General features: G+C 36.6%; 1 protein-coding gene across 1 annotated transcript; it reads right to left on the bottom strand.

Annotated features, from left to right (window-relative positions):
* Window positions 1–2,032: 2,032 nt before the first annotated feature.
* Window positions 2,033–2,839, bottom strand: LOC125232323. The gene has a single exon (XM_048137949.1). It carries the CDS (start codon window positions 2,837–2,839, stop codon window positions 2,033–2,035), a length of 807 nt encoding a protein of 268 aa, XP_047993906.1.
* Window positions 2,840–20,552: the final 17,713 nt, after the last annotated feature.

The raw sequence follows: 20,552 nt of genomic DNA, 5'->3' as shown, positions 1-20,552 counted from the left end.
TTGTGTAAAAATACATTGAATTATCAATATCATCATTAATAAGCTATATAATTAATGGTTTTCAGCAATACTTGTATCCCACAGTGTTTCATCATTCATGTAGTCTTGTGTGCTATAGTAGGCTTTAGAGATCAGTATACGCTTTACATAATGTTTAAATCGATTAAAAGACAGTTCAGTGATGGCATTAGGAAGTTTGTTATAAAATCTTACACAATTACCCATGAATGATTTTTTAATTTTATGGAGCCGAGTGAAGGGCACTGCAAGCTTATGCTTATTTCTAGTGTTTATATTATGTACATCACAGTTTTTCTTAAATTTACAAATGTTTTTATGTACATACATAATATTCTCATAAATATATTGACAATGCACTGTCATTATATTAATGTCCTTAAACTTATCTCTAAGTGAGTCTCTATGGTTCATTTTGTATATTGCTCGAATAGCCCTCTTCTGCAGAACAAATATGGTATTTATCTCTGAAGCACTGCCCCATAGTAAAATACCATATGACATAATGCTGTGAAAGTAACTAAAATAAACTAATCGAGCTGTTTCCACGTCTGTTAACTGACGGATCTTGCTCACTGCAAATGCTGCAGAGCTCAGTCTATTCGAGAGGGTAGCAATATGGGGACCCCACTGAAGTTTAGAATCTAAAGTTATGCCAAGAAAAACTGTACTATCTACCAGTTCCAATTCCTCATCCTTCACAACGACACTTGCTTGTTCATTTTTAGCATTACTCGTTACAAACTTAATACATTTAGTCTTTTTCTCATTTAACAATAAGTTATTAACACTAAACCAATTAACTACTTCGGAAATAGCATTGTTTACATTTTCACAAGTTTGTTGCTGACGTTTGACTTTGAAAATAAGGGAAGTATCATCTGCAAACAATACTATATCATGGTGGGTCTTTACAAGATATGGCAGGTCATTAATGTAGATAAGGAACAGGAAAGGCCCCAATATTGATCCCTGCGGTACACCCATAGAGACTAGTGACCCCGGTGAGCGCTGTCCATTCACGTCGACCCTTTGTATTCTATCGTGTAAGTAAGATTTGACTAAATTCAGTGCCGATCCTCGCACTCCATAGTAGTGCAATTTCCTGATCAGTGTTTCATGACAGACGCAATCGAAAGCCTTAGATAAATCACAGAAGATACCCAAGGCATCCTGTGACTCCTCCCAGGCATCGAAAATCTGTTTGATTAGCTCAACACCAGCATCGGTTGTTGAGCGACCCCGTGTAAAACCAAATTGTTTATTGTGCATTAGATTATTGATGTTAAAATGTTGCAATAGCTGAAATAACACTAACTTTTCAAAAATTTTGCTGAATGTCGGTAACACTGATATCGGTCTAAAATTAGTGGGGTCGGATGTGCTACCAGATTTAAATAATGGAATGACTTTACTGTGTTTCATAAGATCAGGAAACTCACCACAATCAACACTGTTATTAAAGATAACTACCAAGTCAGGCGCTACAATTTCTATTAAAGATTTAACACCATGGACAGAGACTCCCCAGAGGTCACAAGTTTTTTTAACATTAATTGATTGAAATGCCTTAATTATATCTGAGGTACTAACATGTTCAAATACAAGGTCTCTATCGTCTAGTCGTTATATTGTGGCAACTGCTCGTAAAAGAATTATCAATATTGTTTAAAAGACCTAGGGTATCCAGGGGTATAAATTTGGGAAAAAAGTTTTTTTACATAACAGGATGGTTAATATTGCCACTTTTAAAAATAGATTTAATTTGCTTACACCGTTTGAAAATTGTGCGATAGTGTTAGTATTAATTTTGGTTTTTATAATAAAATTCAGCAAGCTATGTTGTGAAAAAGTGTGTAAGTAAATGTGTTGGTGATTTGAGTGTAGCGCAGTATAGGTGTTTAACGTAAAAAACAAATAATTATAAAACTGTAGGTTATACAAAAATGAGAGACTATTTACAAGGAAAGCCAATTTGAGTAGTGACCGGTAAGTAATGTCATAGAAAAGCCAGTTAGGATGAGTCGGGGTGCGGTGGATTTGCCGTGCGGAGGAGGCCGTTGAGGTCGTCATCACAGTTGATTCGTATGGCGGGGCTACCAGCATTTGCGTCTTTCTTTCTAATGAATATGGTTCCGTGATTGACCCAGCAGTATTTATATCCATGGTCGGACGCGAATGTTCTAGCGTTACGAAATAACCGCCGACCCTCGGCGGTGAGTCTTTCATTCACGTAGACCGTACGATCGGACCCCAGGTCACCTACTATATCTTTGCTTTTTACGGAGCGGCGGGCCCTCGCCTGTTTCAAAAACTCGTCCCGTTTAACTCGCCGAGTGAAAGATACTACTAAAGGGCGTCGCAGGGGGGTTTCGTTATCCTGGTCATCAATATTTTGGGGTCTAAGTTTAGGCCCTACCCTTGTCACGTAGCTGAGGTCCGAATCGTGTAGTTCAACGCCAATCTTCACGGCTGCGGTCATAGCTAAATGATAGGGATTTTCACCCGGGGTCTCTTCAAGGCCAGAGATCTCTAACTCATTCCTTAGGTGGCTCTGAGCTTCGGTTTCGGTGGCCTTGAGAAGCGCATTTTCCTTTTCCAGAGTATCTAGCGAGCTAATCCGCTGCTCGTAACTCGCCAGCTTTGAGTTTAGTTCGTCTAGACGGGTTGTTAAGTCTACTCGCAGTCCCGCAATGGTCTCATGGAGTCGGCTCATTTCCGAAGAAAGAGATTGAAGAGGGTCCATAGGCGTGACAACGTCGTCATCAGCAGGGGTCACAGTCTGGGGGATCTTTTTTCGTTGCGTAATGTTGTCCGTCATTGGTCGGACTGGAGTATGTGTGTTGTCCCCACCCTTTCTCGTCCTAGCTGCACAATTGGGACAGATCCATGATTTAATTTCGTCTGTTTTTAATAACTTCTCGGCTTTGACACATGCCGCGTGAAACGTATTCTTACATGTTTTTGAAGTACATGTCACCGCCGCTTCTCCTTTTAAGATGTTTTGGTGGCAACCGCAACACTGCATGATTCCCGTACCAAGCGCTCAAACGACAGTATAGCGACAGCTATCACGCTCCCGGCGCGATCGTGGTACAGGGGGGAGTCGCACAAACCGGGCAGCGCGCACGGATGACTCACCGCGCCAGCGAGCGAAGCTAGCAGTATCTACCGGCGTGGTTGAAGAAATATTAAAACACAGATTTTGTCCTTAAATTACAGGTTTACCGTCTGATTTAACACTTAAAACACAGAGTACACACCGTTAACTGTAAGTTGTGATATTTTTGTAAGTAAAAGACTCGTATAAGTAATTTTAAATTAATGACATAGACAGATACGTAAACGATGCTTGTCTCGCGCCGGCCGCGCGCGGGGGGATCCCGGGGGGAATTGAAGGAGATCCGAGGCTAACGAGTCGTACTCTTGCTACCGAGTTAGGCTGCTCTCATGTCACCATAGAAACACATTTACACGAGTTGGGAAAAAACTACAAATACAGTGTTTGGATACCGCACGAACTTGATAGACATCAACTAAACTGAAAAAGGAATAGAGGCACCAAAAACAGAGCCTCACCCGAAAAAAGTTATGCTGTCCGTTTGGTGGGATATTCATGGTATTATTCACTGGGAACTCCTACCAAGTGGAATGACTGTTACCGCATCAGTATACTGTAATCAGCTTGAAAATTTAAACCAAAAAATCTGTCAGAATCGTCCACAGCATGCTAAAGTTTTTTTCTTACACGACAATGCTCGCCCACACATTGCAAAAGTGACTCGGCTAAAGCTATTGGAGCTAGGTTGGAAAGTGATACCTCATCCACCGTACTCTCCAGACTTGGCACCTACGGATTACGCATTGTTCAGATCGCTAAGCAATGCCTTGAATGAAAAAAAGTTCTATGATCAAGTCCATCTACGACAGTACATAGCTGAGTTTTTTGAATCTAAACCTAAGAACTTCTTCGCCGATGCTATTCATTCTTTACCAGAACGATGGAGACAAGTAGTAGATAACGAAGGCCGTTATATGTTTAAAAAATATGAAAAAAAATTCAAAAGTAGAACTTTATAAAGACTTTCTAGGAAAATTGTTTTGAAATTGATAGGTTCAGTAGTTTTTGAGAAAAATACAGAAAACTACGGAACCCTACACTGAGCGTGGCCCGACACGTTCTTGGCCGGTTTTTATTTCAGATTTTTTATGTAGAAGTTTTAGTTCCATCCATTGTAATTTCATCACAGTACCCTCTTCAACTATAAAACACCTTAAAGATTAGAATAGATACAACTGATATAAGCATGTTAAAAATAAGGGCTGATTTGTACATTACGAGGACTCCCATCGTATTTAATGATATTTGATTGGTCGGGGTGAACCGGACTAATTCACAATTAAACATAAACAAATAAAATAAAGAAATAAATATTATATAGAAAATTATTACACAGATTGCCCGCGTCCCACGGCAAGCTTAAGAAGGCTTGTGTTGTGGGTACTCAGACAACGATATAATATAATATACAAATACTTATAAGTACATAGAAAACATCCAAGACTCAGGAACAAATATCTGAGCTCATAACACAAATAAATCTCCAATTTGGCCTAGTTACTCTTCGGATTGGAAAGTCAGATGGCAGTCGCTATCGTAAAACTAGTGCCTACGCCAAATCTTGGGATAGTTGTCAAAGCGGACCCAGGATCCTACGAGCCGTGGCAAATGCCGGAATAACGCAAGGATGATGATGATGATTTGTCGGAATATAACCTCAACAGTACGTAATGTATCTAAAATCGGATATAGTATAAATACAGTGATACTAGGGACCAATACAAATGATTTCATCCGAGGAAACACGATTTTCATCCACTAGAATTCAAGATGGCGGACATTTTCCAAAATGGCGGCCGCATATTTTTAAAAATTTATAGAATCATAACGGTTGCACCGATTTTGATGGTTGAGGTGTCTATCAGTTTGTATTAAAGAGTTTATTAATATAAAAAATTAAAGTCATAAAACAATTTAAGATAGCGGCCTAATAATAAGAAAAATATGAAATTTTCAAACTTTTTTTTTCATTCTCGTGAAATTTACCAATAAATTTTCTATGACATGGCTGCATTTTTATGTCTTTTAATTAAACCTGATAATATTACCTACATAAAATAATAAAAATCATGAACATCTGTTGAGTAGTTTTTGAACTATACCCATTTCAAATGGAGCGCGTGGATTTGAAAGACGTTTTTGCACGTGATGTAAAAAATTTTGGAATTATAACGGCTGCACCGATTTTAATGGTTGGGGTGGCTATCAGTTTGTATTAAAACGTTTATTAATATAAAAATTAAAATCATTTAAAAAATTAAAGATGGCGGCCGAAAAATATGAAATTTTCAATTTTTTTTGTATTCTCACGAAATTTACGAATAGTTTTTCTACGATATGGTCACATTTTTATTTATTGAAATAAAATCTGATAATATCATCTGCAAAATAAAACAAAAAACATTAAAATCCGTTCAGTAGTTTTTGAACTATACGCATTGCAAATGAAGCGCGCGGGTTTGAAAGACGTCTTTGCACTTGATGTGATGCATCGTATCGTTTGGTACCGCTATACACGCAAGACTGATTATTTATTTTGGTCACAACTTACTATATCACTGTTCAGAATCAATGGTTTTAGTATTTATATACATTATTAGTTTTTTATTCCGAGTTTAGGTATATTTAGATAACCCCAGTAAACTTTGATGATCATAATTTTTATTTTAACACCTACCTAAAAGAACTTACATACATACATACAATCACGCCTGTGTCCCATGAAGGGGTAGGCAAAGCACATGAAGCTACTCAGGTTTCAGTGCCACTCTTGGCAAATAAGGGGTTGAAAGAAAACGAAACTGTGACATTGCAGTGACAGGTTGCCAGCCTCTCGCCTGCACCACAATTTAACCCATATCCCACAGTCGCCTTCTACGACACCCACGGGAAGAAAGGGGGTGGTGAAATTCTTAACCCGTCACCGCACGGGCAAAACCTAAAAGAACTTAAATGCAAATAACATAACATTTGTATTAATAGCAATTTCCTTTCCGAGAACTCCAGAGATAATTCTCGACAACTTCTGTAGGGGGCTACAGAAATATCTATGTATAAAATAACTTATTTTCTTTTCTCGTCTACTTAGCCTACGTTTGGAGATGGTCTGCTTGTTATACGACAAGGAGCCTATGTTATTGTAGTGCTGACGATGTTGGTGGGATGCTGGTTATTAATTTTGGTTGGAAACAGTTCCTTGCGCACCAAGTTCACCGATAAAGGATCATATATAGGCCGCAGGTGAACTTTTCAAGCTTGGCCATTATTCCTCCAGGAATACACTGACAACCAACAAGGTTTTTTCCAGAAACTGTAGCCTGTTGATGTTATTAGTGTGGTGAATTGTTTGTCTAAACAATTTACTTTCTCAGAGTACATTTGCTCTGCTATTTCAGGGTAAACCATATTAGGAACGTAACCGGAAGAAGCCGATAGCCTCATTGTATCTCAGGGACTCACGCGTATCATCAGATCTTCCGATACAGATGTCTTGGTATTTAAATAAAAACTACTGAACTCTGAAGTACGGGTGAAGGATAGATGTAAAGTCAGTGGCCAGATTCGGGTTTGGACCTAGCTTAGAGCCTCGAAAGGTCTTTTCCTCATGAAGAGGCCTCGAGTGAGTTCAGGGTGGCAAAGTTCACGCTTGCTCACTAAAATATGTGTTAAGAACGGTCCCAATTTGGCATTTAAGCATGGGATCTATGGAGCTCATTATATTGGGAAATTTTAGTCTTGTCTAGTATATTTTCTTAATATTTCAAAGGAGAATAACCTGCCAGAGTATAAGTTATAAAATAGCCAACACTTTGGACACTGGAAGACCGACTGCTCTTCGTGGTTTTTACCCCTTTACGTATGACACCACTTCTTTTTTCAATACAAAAAGAAAAAATCATATTCTAAAACATTGTTTGCACGCCCTGAAGTTATACCAGCTTTGATAGAAACATCGCAGTAACTACAAAGTCTTCCTGGAGGAATAATCGCCATGATTGAAAATTTCACCTGAACTTGGTGAGCAAGAAACTGTTTACCACCAAAAATAAATTAGTAACCAACATCGGCACTTGCGCTCCGTGTCGTATAACAACAACAACGCCCCATATTCTGGATATTACTTATATGCCTATGCCATCATCCTGGGGTTGGAAGACGTACAATGATAGTTGAGTACTGCAGTGGTCTGAAAACAGGGAGATATGGTATGAATGGGTATACTTGGTCAATTGCGGTTGTGAAAAAGGCTGCGAAACAATACGCTGTACGTGTTGTGGGTCTACCCTGCGCAATGCAAATAATGCAATGTAACATTTGCAAAGGCAGCTGCCGAAAAAAAGTATATTGCAAAAATGATATTATAAATTATTATTTATTCATTATTTCCTTGTATTTTGATATTATTTTGTATGACTTTTATCTTTCAGTATAACCTAGACGAGAAGCAAAAAGTATAAGTTTTGTATTAATATATGTTTCCGTAGCACCCTACAGAAGTTGTCGGAGATTATCTCTAGCCTTGAAAAGGAGAAGTGATACAAATGTTATGTGTACCTATTGAAGTTCTTTTATGTATTAAAATAAGAATTATGACCATCAAAGTTTACGGGGGTTATCTAAATATACCTAAACTCGGAATAAAAAACTAATAATGTATATAAATACTAAAAACATTGATTCTGAACAGTAATATAGTAAGTTGTGACCAAAATAAATAATCAGTCTTGCGTGTATAGCGGTACCAAACGATACGATGCATCACATCAAGTGCAAAGACGTCTTTCAAACCCGCGCGCTTCATTTGCAATGCGTATAGTTCAAAAACTACTGAACGGATTTTGATATTTTTTGTTTTATTTTGCAGGTGATATTATCAGATTTTATTTCAATAAATAAAAATGTGACCATATCGTAGAAAAACTATTCGTAAATTTCGTGAGAATACAAAAAAAAATTTGAAAAGTTCATATTTTTCTTATTATTCGGCCGCCATCTTTAATTTTTTAAATGATTTTAATTTTTATATTAATAAAAGTTTTAATACAAACTGATAGCCACCCCAACCATTAAAATCGGTGCAGCCGTTATGATTCCAAATTTTTTTACATCACGTGCAAAAACGTCTTTTAAATCCGCGCGCTCCATTTGAAATGGGTACAGTTCAAAAACTTCTCAACGGATTTACATAATTTTTACTTTATTATCTAGATAATATTATCAGGTTTAATTTAAATACATAAAAATGTGGCCATGTCATAGAAAATTTATTGGTAAATTTCACGAGAATGAAAAAAAAAGTTTGAAAATTTCATATTTTTCTTATTATTCGGCCGCCATCTTAATTTTTTTATGACTTTAATTTTTTATATTAATAAAATCTTCAATACGAACTGATACACACCTCAACCATCAAAATCGGTGCAACCGTTATGATTCTATAAATTTTTAAAAATATGCGGCCGCTATTTTGGAAAATGTCCGCCATCTTGAATTCTAGTGGATGAAAATCGTGTTTCCTCGGATGAAATCATTTGTATTGGTCCCTAGTATCACTGTGCAAAGTGGCTTGCTTTCTGCATAAAGTGCAGCTTTTGACCATAATTTCGCCGTAAGCCCTATGACTAAAATGAGCCTTAAGGAAGATAAAGAAGGATAGAGGTTCGTCGGTACCGCTGGCTGTAGATAATGCCTCGGCACTAATACATCATCATGCTTGTTTGAGTAATTGATAAAAAAAAAACAATATTGATAATAAAATATTCGGCTTTAGTCTTTAATTCGTGTTACGGGTTTTTCACGATGGAGTTTATGTTAATTTGAAATCGCTAAATTAAATAAAAAAAAATGTCTGCTAAAACTAGTCTAAATCTGACATTGATATACATAGTAGTAAGTATTAACAACGCTACAGATAAGTTCACTTATATCTTCAGTAAATGATGAGATAGATAAGTATTATATAATGATACAAGAGCGGATAAAGGAAGTTCAAACGAACTTATATTTTATTTTTTATTTATTACAAAATTTTCAATTTATTTTATTATTTATAAGTATAAAATATATAAAGGTTAACGGCAATTGAACACATGTTTATTTCTTAAATGTTAATTAAGCACTTGTTAATAAATTCACAGTGAAAACAAAAACAATTCATTATTTTAGAGGTATATTAAGAGGCGTGTTGTTTTGCAGCCAAGTTTGAGATTATAGGTAAAATGTAAACAAAAGCGAGGCATTATGAGGCATTGTGCCTAAGCCCTTGTTGCGATAACATGGTAATAACATTGCCTAAAAATAAAATCTCCATGGCATGGTACTAATTATTACTCTTATTAGTATGTGTGGGATTCTTATACCTAGTCATTTGGACTATCAATTCAATTTTTACACATTTGATTAAAAACGTCGTTGTCAAGTAAAATCTTCAACAGAAAATACCTATGTGATAGATATATGGGTCGGGAAGGCACACGAGTGAAACGGCAGGTAGCCATTAGCGAACTGCTTTATTATATTGGTAACAAGGTGGGCGCAGCCACCGCGCGTACTTATCTATAGGTACTATTTATGTATAATTTAAATACCTAACAAGCAGTTAATGTATAACCGGGCTTGTTCCGCTTATTATGCAGGGGAGCAGTGGCCTGATTCCGTAAAAATGGCCCTCAGAATGGCATATACTTTATCTTCTACTAAATTCTAGGAACCGGCTTAAGAAATAATAAGCGGCACTGTTCAAATTAAATATAATTTAAATATTAGCTCTAGTCGCAATATGAATCGGATATGTCAGTGCCAATCACGTGCCAATAGCACAGAATCTATACTAACATTATAAATGGGAAAGTGTGTGTGTCTGTTTGTTTGTCCTTCTTTCACGGCAAAACGGAGTAATGAATTGGCGTGTTTTAAGTGGGGATAGTTGGAGGGATGGAGAGTGACAAACTGCTACTACCTACTACTACAACTAGGGAACAAATCAAAATTATTTTATGAAATATATATTTCTTTTTTTTTTCAATTTATACTACTACTACTGCTACTTTTTGACTCTTTTTAAGAAGTTTGCATATAGCATTCCGCAGTTTTCGAATTTATCGCCAGTAGCGAGTGAAGCCATCTATTTGTATAGGGGCGGCGTGTCAAAGGATGTCCTTATAATATTTATTTTTATTTATTTATTTATTTTATTTTACAAGCCAATACTGACTATTATGCTGTAAAAAATTGGATGTATCTTACCGTTATAATTGCGAATGGTTAAGTAACAAATGTCCGGAATTTAAAGTTATCATTCTCTATTTTTATACACTGGCACACAAACTCTCCGAAACACATCCCAAACAGCTATTTCATAATACTTTTTCCATTTATCAACCTTTTCAGTATCAAATAACAACAAAAACTACGTCCCCGAAGCCTATACCCCGTGTCATTTACGAAGACACATGCGTTTATTCGTATTCTCATACTATTCAAGTGTAGTGTGGAGTATATCCCCTCTCATTGCTTGCTATATAAGTTGCCGCACGCTGTATAATACGAGACACAATAAACCTATATCTCACACAAGTGACTTGTCATTTGGTCCCCACGTCACATGGCGATCCTGCCAGGATTGCGCGACATCGTGAATGACACGATATAGACTGGCTATATCCAAACAGAGCTAATTGTGTTTACACTGTCTGTTTGTTTGATAAAAACGCGTTTCCCGTTTCTATGAAACAGAAGTTCACGTTACTTTGGAGTTCGGTGGAGGATGAAAATAAATCGAGCATTTATCCATTGATTACCTACGCTTATTTTCATATACACCGTGTTATTTTCCCGTTCAATTCACACGTTGTTAGGCTCATTATCAGGAACCACTTGGTATATCACTTTTTGTTCAATTTGATAACAATTATTTTTATCCTTTTCATTTTTCATACGTAATAAAAGATTAACCCCTTAGTGCGTTTTCACTCGGTCCCACATTATAGGCGAGATTTTTTCCATTGCTTCCGACATCCGATATCGCGGATATGAGCTATCGGCTATAAAAACGATCAAAAGATACATAAAAACGATCGAAAGATACAAGCAATCCCGTGCAAATAAAAGAGACGGTGATATTGATTGTTCACCGCTGGGCGAGTAACTATAAACCTCGCCGTGTCTCTTTTATTTACACAGAACAGAGTGGCTAGCCGAATGGCACAATCGCTCACGAAACGCTCACGAAACGAAGCGCTTAGATATCTATCTCTATCGCGCTTGCGTATTACAGAGCCAGCGGCGTTCGCTTTCGTTTGGCGTCGGAGAAATGCCATTCGGCTACGTCGGGGCCTGAAGTGATTCTTTTTTTTTTTATTATTATTATTTATTTATTAACATAAGAGGTACAATTATAACAAAACATATGTCCCACAAAACGGTTTTCACAGTTTTCTCTTTTGTTCGTTTTTATAGCCGATAGCTCATAGCTTACTAGCTCGCGGTGGGTGCCTTATTCATAAACGTGCACTAATTTATCAAGCCGATAAAGTTCGTTTGTTCCTTTCCGAAGTATTGTTATGATAGAAAGGGACAAACGAGCTTTATCGGCTTGATAACTTTAGAGAACCTTAAAATAACAAAACAATGTCAAGTATTATCTGACAGCACATGGCAAAACTAAATGTTTTGATTAACTCGATAAAGATTGAGTTAAGACACTATTATAGTACCTACTATAATTTTATCGTCTGAGAGTATGGTCCAGTATGCGTCAAATCCGGTAGTTCTGATTTTTTGCAGGCTTGTTTATGATGTTGGCCTAATGAATAATCCAAGTTTGTGACCTCGAGCGCCGAACTCAACTTTGACAAAAATCGATAAAACCGCGAAAAACTCATCTCTTTTTCAAACGTTATCAATCATAACCCTCTAAAGGACCAGTTTTTGAAAAAGCTTCCTTAGAACCTTTTTAATGTAGACTAAATTTGCTACAATATGATACTAAAAAGATAGATGTATAAAGTTACTGGATTACTAGATTCTTCTAGATAAAGCAAAAAAAAATGTCTTGTTTCTTCACGTAGAAAAGGCTGAAATTTAAACAAAACTGCAAAGTATAAATATATTTGATCAATTCACTGAATTTAATTATACTGTAGTGATATACCCAATTTTGTTCGACGTACCTATATAAAATTTTCAGTGAAATGTTAGTGTGGGATTTCCAAACAAAACGGAACTTTCCATTTACCCGTTTTCAATCAAAGTCGGACATGTTGGGTAAAACGCGAGGTGAATGCGAAAGGACATACAGAGATTTTGCGGTAAGTATATTGCACGGTGTATATTTTCGTGTTGGAATATTTTTTTTGTTACAATGTTACTGTATTTAGGTAAGGAATAATACTATAAGTATCTATATCTTATTGCAAATAATTACATAATTACATAATAATGTGCAGAGGTCTGCACATTACATAATGTGATGATTAAATCAGATGATTTCGAAATTTATTGTTAAAAAAAACCTTTATTTATATGAACATATTTACATAATTATACACCGTGTTTTTTTTTGTTTTCCGTTAAATTCGACACGACGTTAGGTTCGTTATCAGGAACCACCCTGTATATCACTTTTAGTTAAATTAGGCAAAAATTTTTTTCGTCGGCACGGCACATGTCAAAACAAATAACATTAGGAAGTGGTATTCACACATGTTCAGTAATTATTTTTATTTTTTTAATAACTCAATAACCATAAGAGTTAAGACGCTAGTTTCTTAGAGAAATTAATTGTATTTGATCTAAAGAACCTTCCCTTAAAGTTAACGGAATTCAATAAAAACAGGTTGTATAAGAAACTAAGACTAGACATAAAAGCTTGCTAATGTCTAAAACAGGTCCTCGAGGCATTGTATCAGGATACTGGCGACATTTCCCCGCTGTATCGCAATTTTATTTAGTTTATTTTCTAAATTATTAAACACTTTATTTTACACACAAATATTACAAAAGAATCTTTTTTATCGACTTAACATCAAAATAACATTTAATAAATTTAAATACAAAGAAAGATTTATCTACTAGGGACCCATTTCTCAAAACTGAAAGTTACAAGTTACAAGCGGAGGTCTCTTTCCAACTTGTCATATTAGACATTGATTATCAATTGTAACTTGTAGCTTCGAGAAAACTGAAAGTTACAAGCGGAAGTCTCTTTCCAACTTGTCATATTAGACATTGATTATCAATTGTAACTTGTAGCTTCGAGAAAACTGAAAGTTACAAGCGCAAGTCTCTTTCAAACTTGTCATATTAGACATTGATTACCAATTGTAACTTGTAGCTTCGAGAAAACTGAAAGTTACAAGCGCAAGTCTTTTTCCAACTTGTCATATTAGACATTGATTACCAATTGTAACTTGTAGCTTCGAGAAAACTGAAAGTTACAAGCGCAAGTCTTTTTCCAACTTGTCATATTAGACATTGATTACCAATTGTAACTTGTAGCTTCGAGAAAACTGAAAGTTACAAGCGGAAGTCTCTTTCCAACTTGTCATATTAGACATTGATTATCAATTGTAACTTGTAGCTTCGAGAAAACTGAAAGTTACAAGCGCAAGTCTCTTTCAAACTTGTCATATTAGACATTGATTACCAATTGTAACTTGTAGCTTCGAGAAAACTGAAAGTTACAAGCGCAAGTCTTTTTCCAACTTGTCATATTAGACATTGATTATCAATTGTAACTTGTAGCTTCGAGAAAACTGAAAGTTACAAGCGCAAGTCTCTTTCAAACTTGTCATATTAGGCAATGATTACCAATTGTAACTTGTAGCTTCGAGAAAACTGAAAGTTACAAGCGCAAGTGTTTTTCCAACTTGTCATATTAGACATTGATTACCAATTGTAACTTGTAGCTTCGAGAAAACTGAAAGTTACAAGCGGAAGTCTCTTTCCAACTTGTCATATTAGACATTGATTACCAATTGTAACTTGTAGCTTCGAGAAAACTGAAAGTTACAAGCGCAAGTCTTTTTCCAACTTGTCATATTAGACATTGATTATCAATTGTAACTTGTAGCTTCGAGAAAACTGAAAGTTACAAGCGCAAGTCTCTTTCAAACTTGTCATATTAGGCAATGATTACCAATTGTAACTTGTAGCTTCGAGAAAACTGAAAGTTACAAGCGCAAGTCTTTTTCCAACTTGTCATATTAGACATTGATTACCAATTGTAACTTGTAGCTTCGAGAAAACTGAAAGTTACAAGCGCAAGTCTCTTTCAAACTTGTCATATTAGACATTGATTACCAATTGTAACTTGTAGCTTCGAGAAAACTGAAAGTTACAAGCGCAAGTCTTTTTCCAACTTGTCATATTAGACATTGATTATCAATTGTAACTTGTAGCTTCGAGAAAACTGAAAGTTACAAGCGCAAGTCTCTTTCAAACTTGTCATATTAGACATTGATTACCAATTGTAACTTGTAGCTTCGAGAAAACTGAAAGTTACAAGCGCAAGTCTCTTTCCAACTTGTCATATTAGACATTGATTACCAATTGTAACTTGTAGCTTCGAGAAAACTGAAAGTTACAAGCGGAAGTCTCTTTCCAACTTGTCATATTAAACATTGACAACCACTTGTAAATTGTAACTTGTAGCTTCGAGAAATGGGCCGAAATTTTATCGACAGAATATGATCATATAATATGTATATTTGCGTAGTTATATAATAGTATTGTCCCCTCACTAGCTCGGAAACACGTGTTTTGTCCTTTAATACCAGCGGTTAAAAACGCATTTTATCCACTAGTGGGTAAAGTAATTTGACCTTGAATAAAGTCAAATTAACTACTTTAAAATTGATAAAAGTAGGTAAATCTAGTAATAAAGATGATTTACCACCTGTGGAACTACTGGAAGCAGTGATAAACGCATTTTTTGCGTTGTAGTTTCCTCGCTATAATGAGGGGAAAAGTTTTGTGTTACACTCAGGTGCAAATGTATTTTACTTTTCGTGTGTTAAAATACAACTATTACGAAATTGTATAACAAATAACTATTAAGTTACTTAACGATTTTTTTTTATTAAAGCTTACCTTTGCAGATTTACCATTTGCTCGTCCTATTTTTAACAAAACTCTAAAACCTATATACCTTTTACCTACCTATTTTGTTAAAGTGAAAATTGATATCGACAGCCCACACTTTCCCTTGCAAAATCACTTTATTAATTACCGATCGTAATTTATTCTGGGGGGTATTTTCAAGGCTCGTAGTTAAATAAAGAAGTAAGCTACCACATTTTTGCAGGAAAGTACGTGAAGCGATTGAAATCAGGAAACATCGTAATTTCAATCAAAATTAAGGGCAAGGGATTTCATCTTCTTGGAATCCAGTGATTAGCAAGTGTAAACGTGAGAAAACATACGGTCCCATACCATCGGATGTCGTGAGCATGGGGTCTCATCCGGAACATCGTATAATTAATGTCAAACCAAAATCATAGATGGCGCTACGTGCCACGATTAGCCATTATGACTTATTTATTCAATAAATTTAAAGGTCTCAAAGGTATTATTTTAGTCTCATGCATTAAGAATATCATTTATTTAATACACAAATCCACAAAAACACGAATTCAATGCAATATTTTTCAAAATTCGAATCTAAAATTTATTACACGACTGAATACAACATCAGCAAACTCGCATTGAACGTTATTGAGTCGTCTAAGTATTATTACCTCTCGTCACTAGATGGAGTGACTGTGCATAACGTACGTGATATAATTAGAATAGCCACTTGAGTGCGGGCTAGTCATACGCTCAAAAAACCAGTGTAAGGGCGCTCTCCGGAACCATGATCTTCTTACGCGTCTGGACGGCACATTTTAGACTGGTTACGTAGCCGTATTCAACTCGTGTGCACTCCGTAACCACATGGTATCGTTAATGAAACTTATGAATGAATGGCGTTGTTGGTAAAACGAAAAGCAATATGTGAAGCCTGTCGTCCACTAAGCGATTCGTCACTAATGCACGCACTTTCATAACAAATTCAGAAGGCGAATTAACCCTTAAATGCATGATTCCGACCGTGGGCCTGAATAACCTGAAAGATTTTTTGATGTAAACACAAACCAAAAATATTATATGACTTTTTGTAATTTTTGAACAAAATTCTTTTTTTTTGTATTTTTTTAAATATTTCTCACATAAAAATCAAATATTTTAGTCTTTATAAAAAAAACAAGAAGCCGTAGCACCCTCGGAGTAGTCTACTATTCAAATCAAAACCTTCTTAACTGTATAATTATGCAATAAAAACAAGGTGAGACAAAATTGGGGTTTTTAACACACTGTGCCGCACGGGTGCCGACCGGCGCCGCGGCGGTGCGGACACGAGTACTCCGGACGCGTCTGTGTGCGTTAGCAGGCACACAAATAAAGTGGCACACAAATTTCTGCGGGCAGCCGAGCGGCACCGCCCCCGACTGCGCGATGGCAATAAACACAAAAATCACAAATTTGAATTCGTGCTTGTCTACCTTATCGTGTTAGTTCTTCATTATTAATAAATCATTTTAATTGTTGAATGTTGATTAGAACTGTTATCTGAGACATTTTTATTTTTGTCAAAGTTGTACGTCCACCCGACTTTTTTTGAATTTGAAAATTTTTATGTGGTTTCCACTCAGAATCGTGAGCTCTTTCACTCCTAATAGGAGAAAAAAGTCTCCCAAGTTTTTTCCCATTCCGTTACCATTTTTTCATACATTTTGTATGGCAGTAACGGAATGGAAGGTTTGAAAAATGTACGGATATCTTAAAGACATTTTTTTACTTCCTCAGCAGGATCGAAAGACCTTGAGATTCTGAGTATGAATCGCGTAAAAAACACCCATGTTACAAAAAAAGAGGGGTGAACAACTTTAAAAAAATGGCTCATCTGGCCGGCAGCAGCCATAAGGCCATAACAGATAATAATAATTATGTGTTGAAATGAAATGAAAATGAAATATTTATTTTTCAAGTAGGCATATTACAATGAACATATGCACGTCAAGTTTCAGTAAATAACTAATTTCGGTGTTTTTCTCAATTTCATGAGTAAAAATTACTCTAGAAAATGAAATAAAACTATGGAAACGGATTAAATCGCGTATAATGAATTTAAAATACTATATTTACTACTATTTGTTTTTATTTCTATACTGTATTTTAAATTCATTATACGCGATTTAATCCGTTTCCATAATTTTATTTCATGAGTAACTGTCGCGGTAACCGAAGACAATATTACTCTAGAAAATGTTTTGTCAAATATGTAGCTAGCTACATTACCTTTTATTTTTTATATTAAGTACATGTATTTGTTTACTTAATAATATACATTTCCATATTTATAAATTGAAATAGATATGATACACGAAAGGAAAAACGACACCGACGACGGTTTTTTTCCCACATTTCTAATTAACTACGCGCCTGCTTTCGAGTGCTTTAAATTTTAATAAACCAACGCATTCTTTGATTGGGGGCTCGGGTCTCTCAAGGTCAGTGCAAATGTGATGCGTAGAATAGGTACTAGTATAGGTAGGTAGGGGCGCGGGGCACCGGGCCGCGACTAAAGCTAGGAACATACTACGCGGACGTCCGTCGTAAATCGACCGCGACCGCGACCGATCAGTGTGCACGGAACAAAACATCCAGCGAGCCAGATTTCGATCGGACGTCCAGGATGCGCTCAAGGCCACGTCCACGTCCGTCGACCGATAGTTTGCACGGCTATGAGTATTTCCATTGTCCAGATTCACGTCCGCGGTCGATTTACGACGGACGTCCGCGTAGTATTTTCCTAGCTTAAATCTTGTTCATTCACATCCGCTTGCATGTGTCGCGGATAGAGCGAGTACGTAAGCGGCGAGCACACATACAAGCCGCGCGGAGGCCGTTTGCCACCCTGATGTATAATACCTCTTTTAGTTAAATCCGCAAAAAATATTTTTCATCATTTTCATACATAACAAATGAATTTATTAGTGTGAGAGACCCTTACGAATAACATTCAAGGTCACACACGTGTTCAGTAATTATCTTTGGTAAAGGCAGTCACACACATGTTCAGTAATTATCTTTCTCTCTCTCTCTTCCAAGCTATTAATCAGTAATTATCTTAATTTTTTATTTTTTTAATAACTCGATAACCGTAAGAGTTAAGTTTCTTAGAAACATTAAATTCATTTGATCTTCCCTTAAAGTTAACGGAATTCAATAAAAACAGTGTGTATAACAAAAAACAATTTTATTTACATGATTTATTTTAACTTGCATTAATATGCTGTTCTCGAACTTATTGTATCGATAAACTACCTCTCTCTAGTCGATCTGTGTCGATACTAACCCAACGAAGTAACTTTTCTAAGACGTCACCAGCAGGTCACCACGCGTCCTTTTCTTTAGGGTGCTATAGAAAAGGATACCTATAGTTTTCTTTGTTCTTATTTACTGACAGACTTGTTTGACAGATTATATCAATTTATAGAGCAATCAATTTGATTAGTGAAACTAAATAATTTGTTATTCATGTTACCTACTTAAAACTGGAGTTTTAACATTTGGTTTAACAAGACGTCCTTACGAGGTTATATAAACAACAATGTGCCACAGGACTCATAATAAAACGGCTCAACAAAATAATACCAATAATAATAGGTGCGTGCTATATTTTACTCAGCAGCCGGCGTAGACGAATGGCAATTGTCGACTCGACACCATATGCCGACAGAAATGTAGTCTAGCTCTGTCGCGCAAGTACGCAAGAGCTATAATTAGAGGTAGATAGATACAACGAAACAAATATTATTGTGAGCACGTGTGCATTCGACTACGCACACTGATGAGCGGACCCAGCGCGTACGTACATTGCGCACCACCTGCACGCACACATACAAACCGCGCGGCATACAATCCACTGGTAGGCTATGTCTACAACGCCATCTAGTAATGTCTGACTTTAAACGTGCACATGACGTTGTATGTTTAGTGCGTGAAAGCTAAAACAGATGTCGCAAGATGTTGCAGTTTGATGACTATTTCGACGTAGGATACTGATAAGAGTTTTGTTGGCCACGCGTGGCTACTGGCGCCATCTAGCTCTTTGAGTGTGGATTAAATTTAGTACACAGGTCTAGAATACTTAGGACGGCGCCCATTTTTAGTATGGGGTTAGGTATCTGTACTAGTATTATTTGATCTGTGTCGTGAGTGTTGTATGTAGGCAAAGTGGCAACCCTAGCGTAAAAGTGACTAATGACAATCAAGTGCGGGTAGTTCGAAAAACTCGTACAGCTAGAAGATGTTGATACAACTCCCAGCCAGTCTACCCGTGACCACGGACGTAATGTCATGTCCGAAACGTCGAACGGTCGGGTTAAATATAAACGTGACTTTTACGCGACAGAAATATAATTACGCCATGTTGCAGAAATTCATTAGACCGCATACATCATAATAAAAGCACAATAGTCATACCTATATTTACTCTATGGTCGGTCTTTAAACAGATAGCACTGAGGTGATACTGAGAAACTTTTACTATGGGATCAACCCCGAAATCACGAAAATATCTTCTGACAGTTTCATAGGTAGTTTTATTGTATAGTAAGTATTTTCTATGGGAGAGTAAATTTTTATTTCGCGTTTTGGGTGTTGGTCCCATAGTAAAAGTTTCTCAGTATCACCTGGACATTTACGGGTTACAGTAAATGGTTTTCGTTAGTTTACATACTGTATAATAGTACAAGTACAGAAGGCTCACTCCTTTGATGTTCACAAAATGCCGCCATTCATAATTCTTACCTACATTAACAAACGGACCGCACGCCAGCATTGAATTTTATTGCGCCGCGCGAAGGTCGTCACCACTGAATGGGCCGCGAACTCGCGGCCCCCGGCATGTGCTTAGTAGATAGGATGTTTCATACCGCGATAGTTGGTTAATTAAGGTGACATATCCAAAAGGAGGACGCTGGTTCGATTCCAGTTTTGAACAGACATGTACAGACATGTTTGGACAGGCTTGACAATATAGTATATGACATTTAGTTCATGTTTATAGTATAAATAGTAGTGTGACTACTTAGAGACTGTCTTCACTTTCCATCAGCCCCTCTAGCTCAACGCCTTGTCGCGCGCGAGTCCATACTTGAAGTCGCGCTTGACGTATGGACTCGCGCGCGACAAGGCAAGTTGTGCTAAAGGGTCATTGACTAGGGTCAATCGCCGATCAATCCATAAAAAAAAATTCAATATTTTACTAAAATGGCTTGCTTTTGTATATTGACTATGTTTTAGGCGAGAATTATGAGGGTAGAGTGATAAGGAGAAACGTGGGATAGCAAATGGTGTGGACGTAACG

This window comes from Leguminivora glycinivorella, chromosome 13, assembly GCF_023078275.1.
Source record: "Leguminivora glycinivorella isolate SPB_JAAS2020 chromosome 13, LegGlyc_1.1, whole genome shotgun sequence".
In the NCBI taxonomy this organism is placed as follows: Eukaryota; Metazoa; Arthropoda; class Insecta; order Lepidoptera; family Tortricidae; genus Leguminivora; species Leguminivora glycinivorella.
The sequence above is the reverse complement of the archived record's forward strand: the minus strand, read 5'-3'. Positions and strand labels throughout refer to the sequence as shown.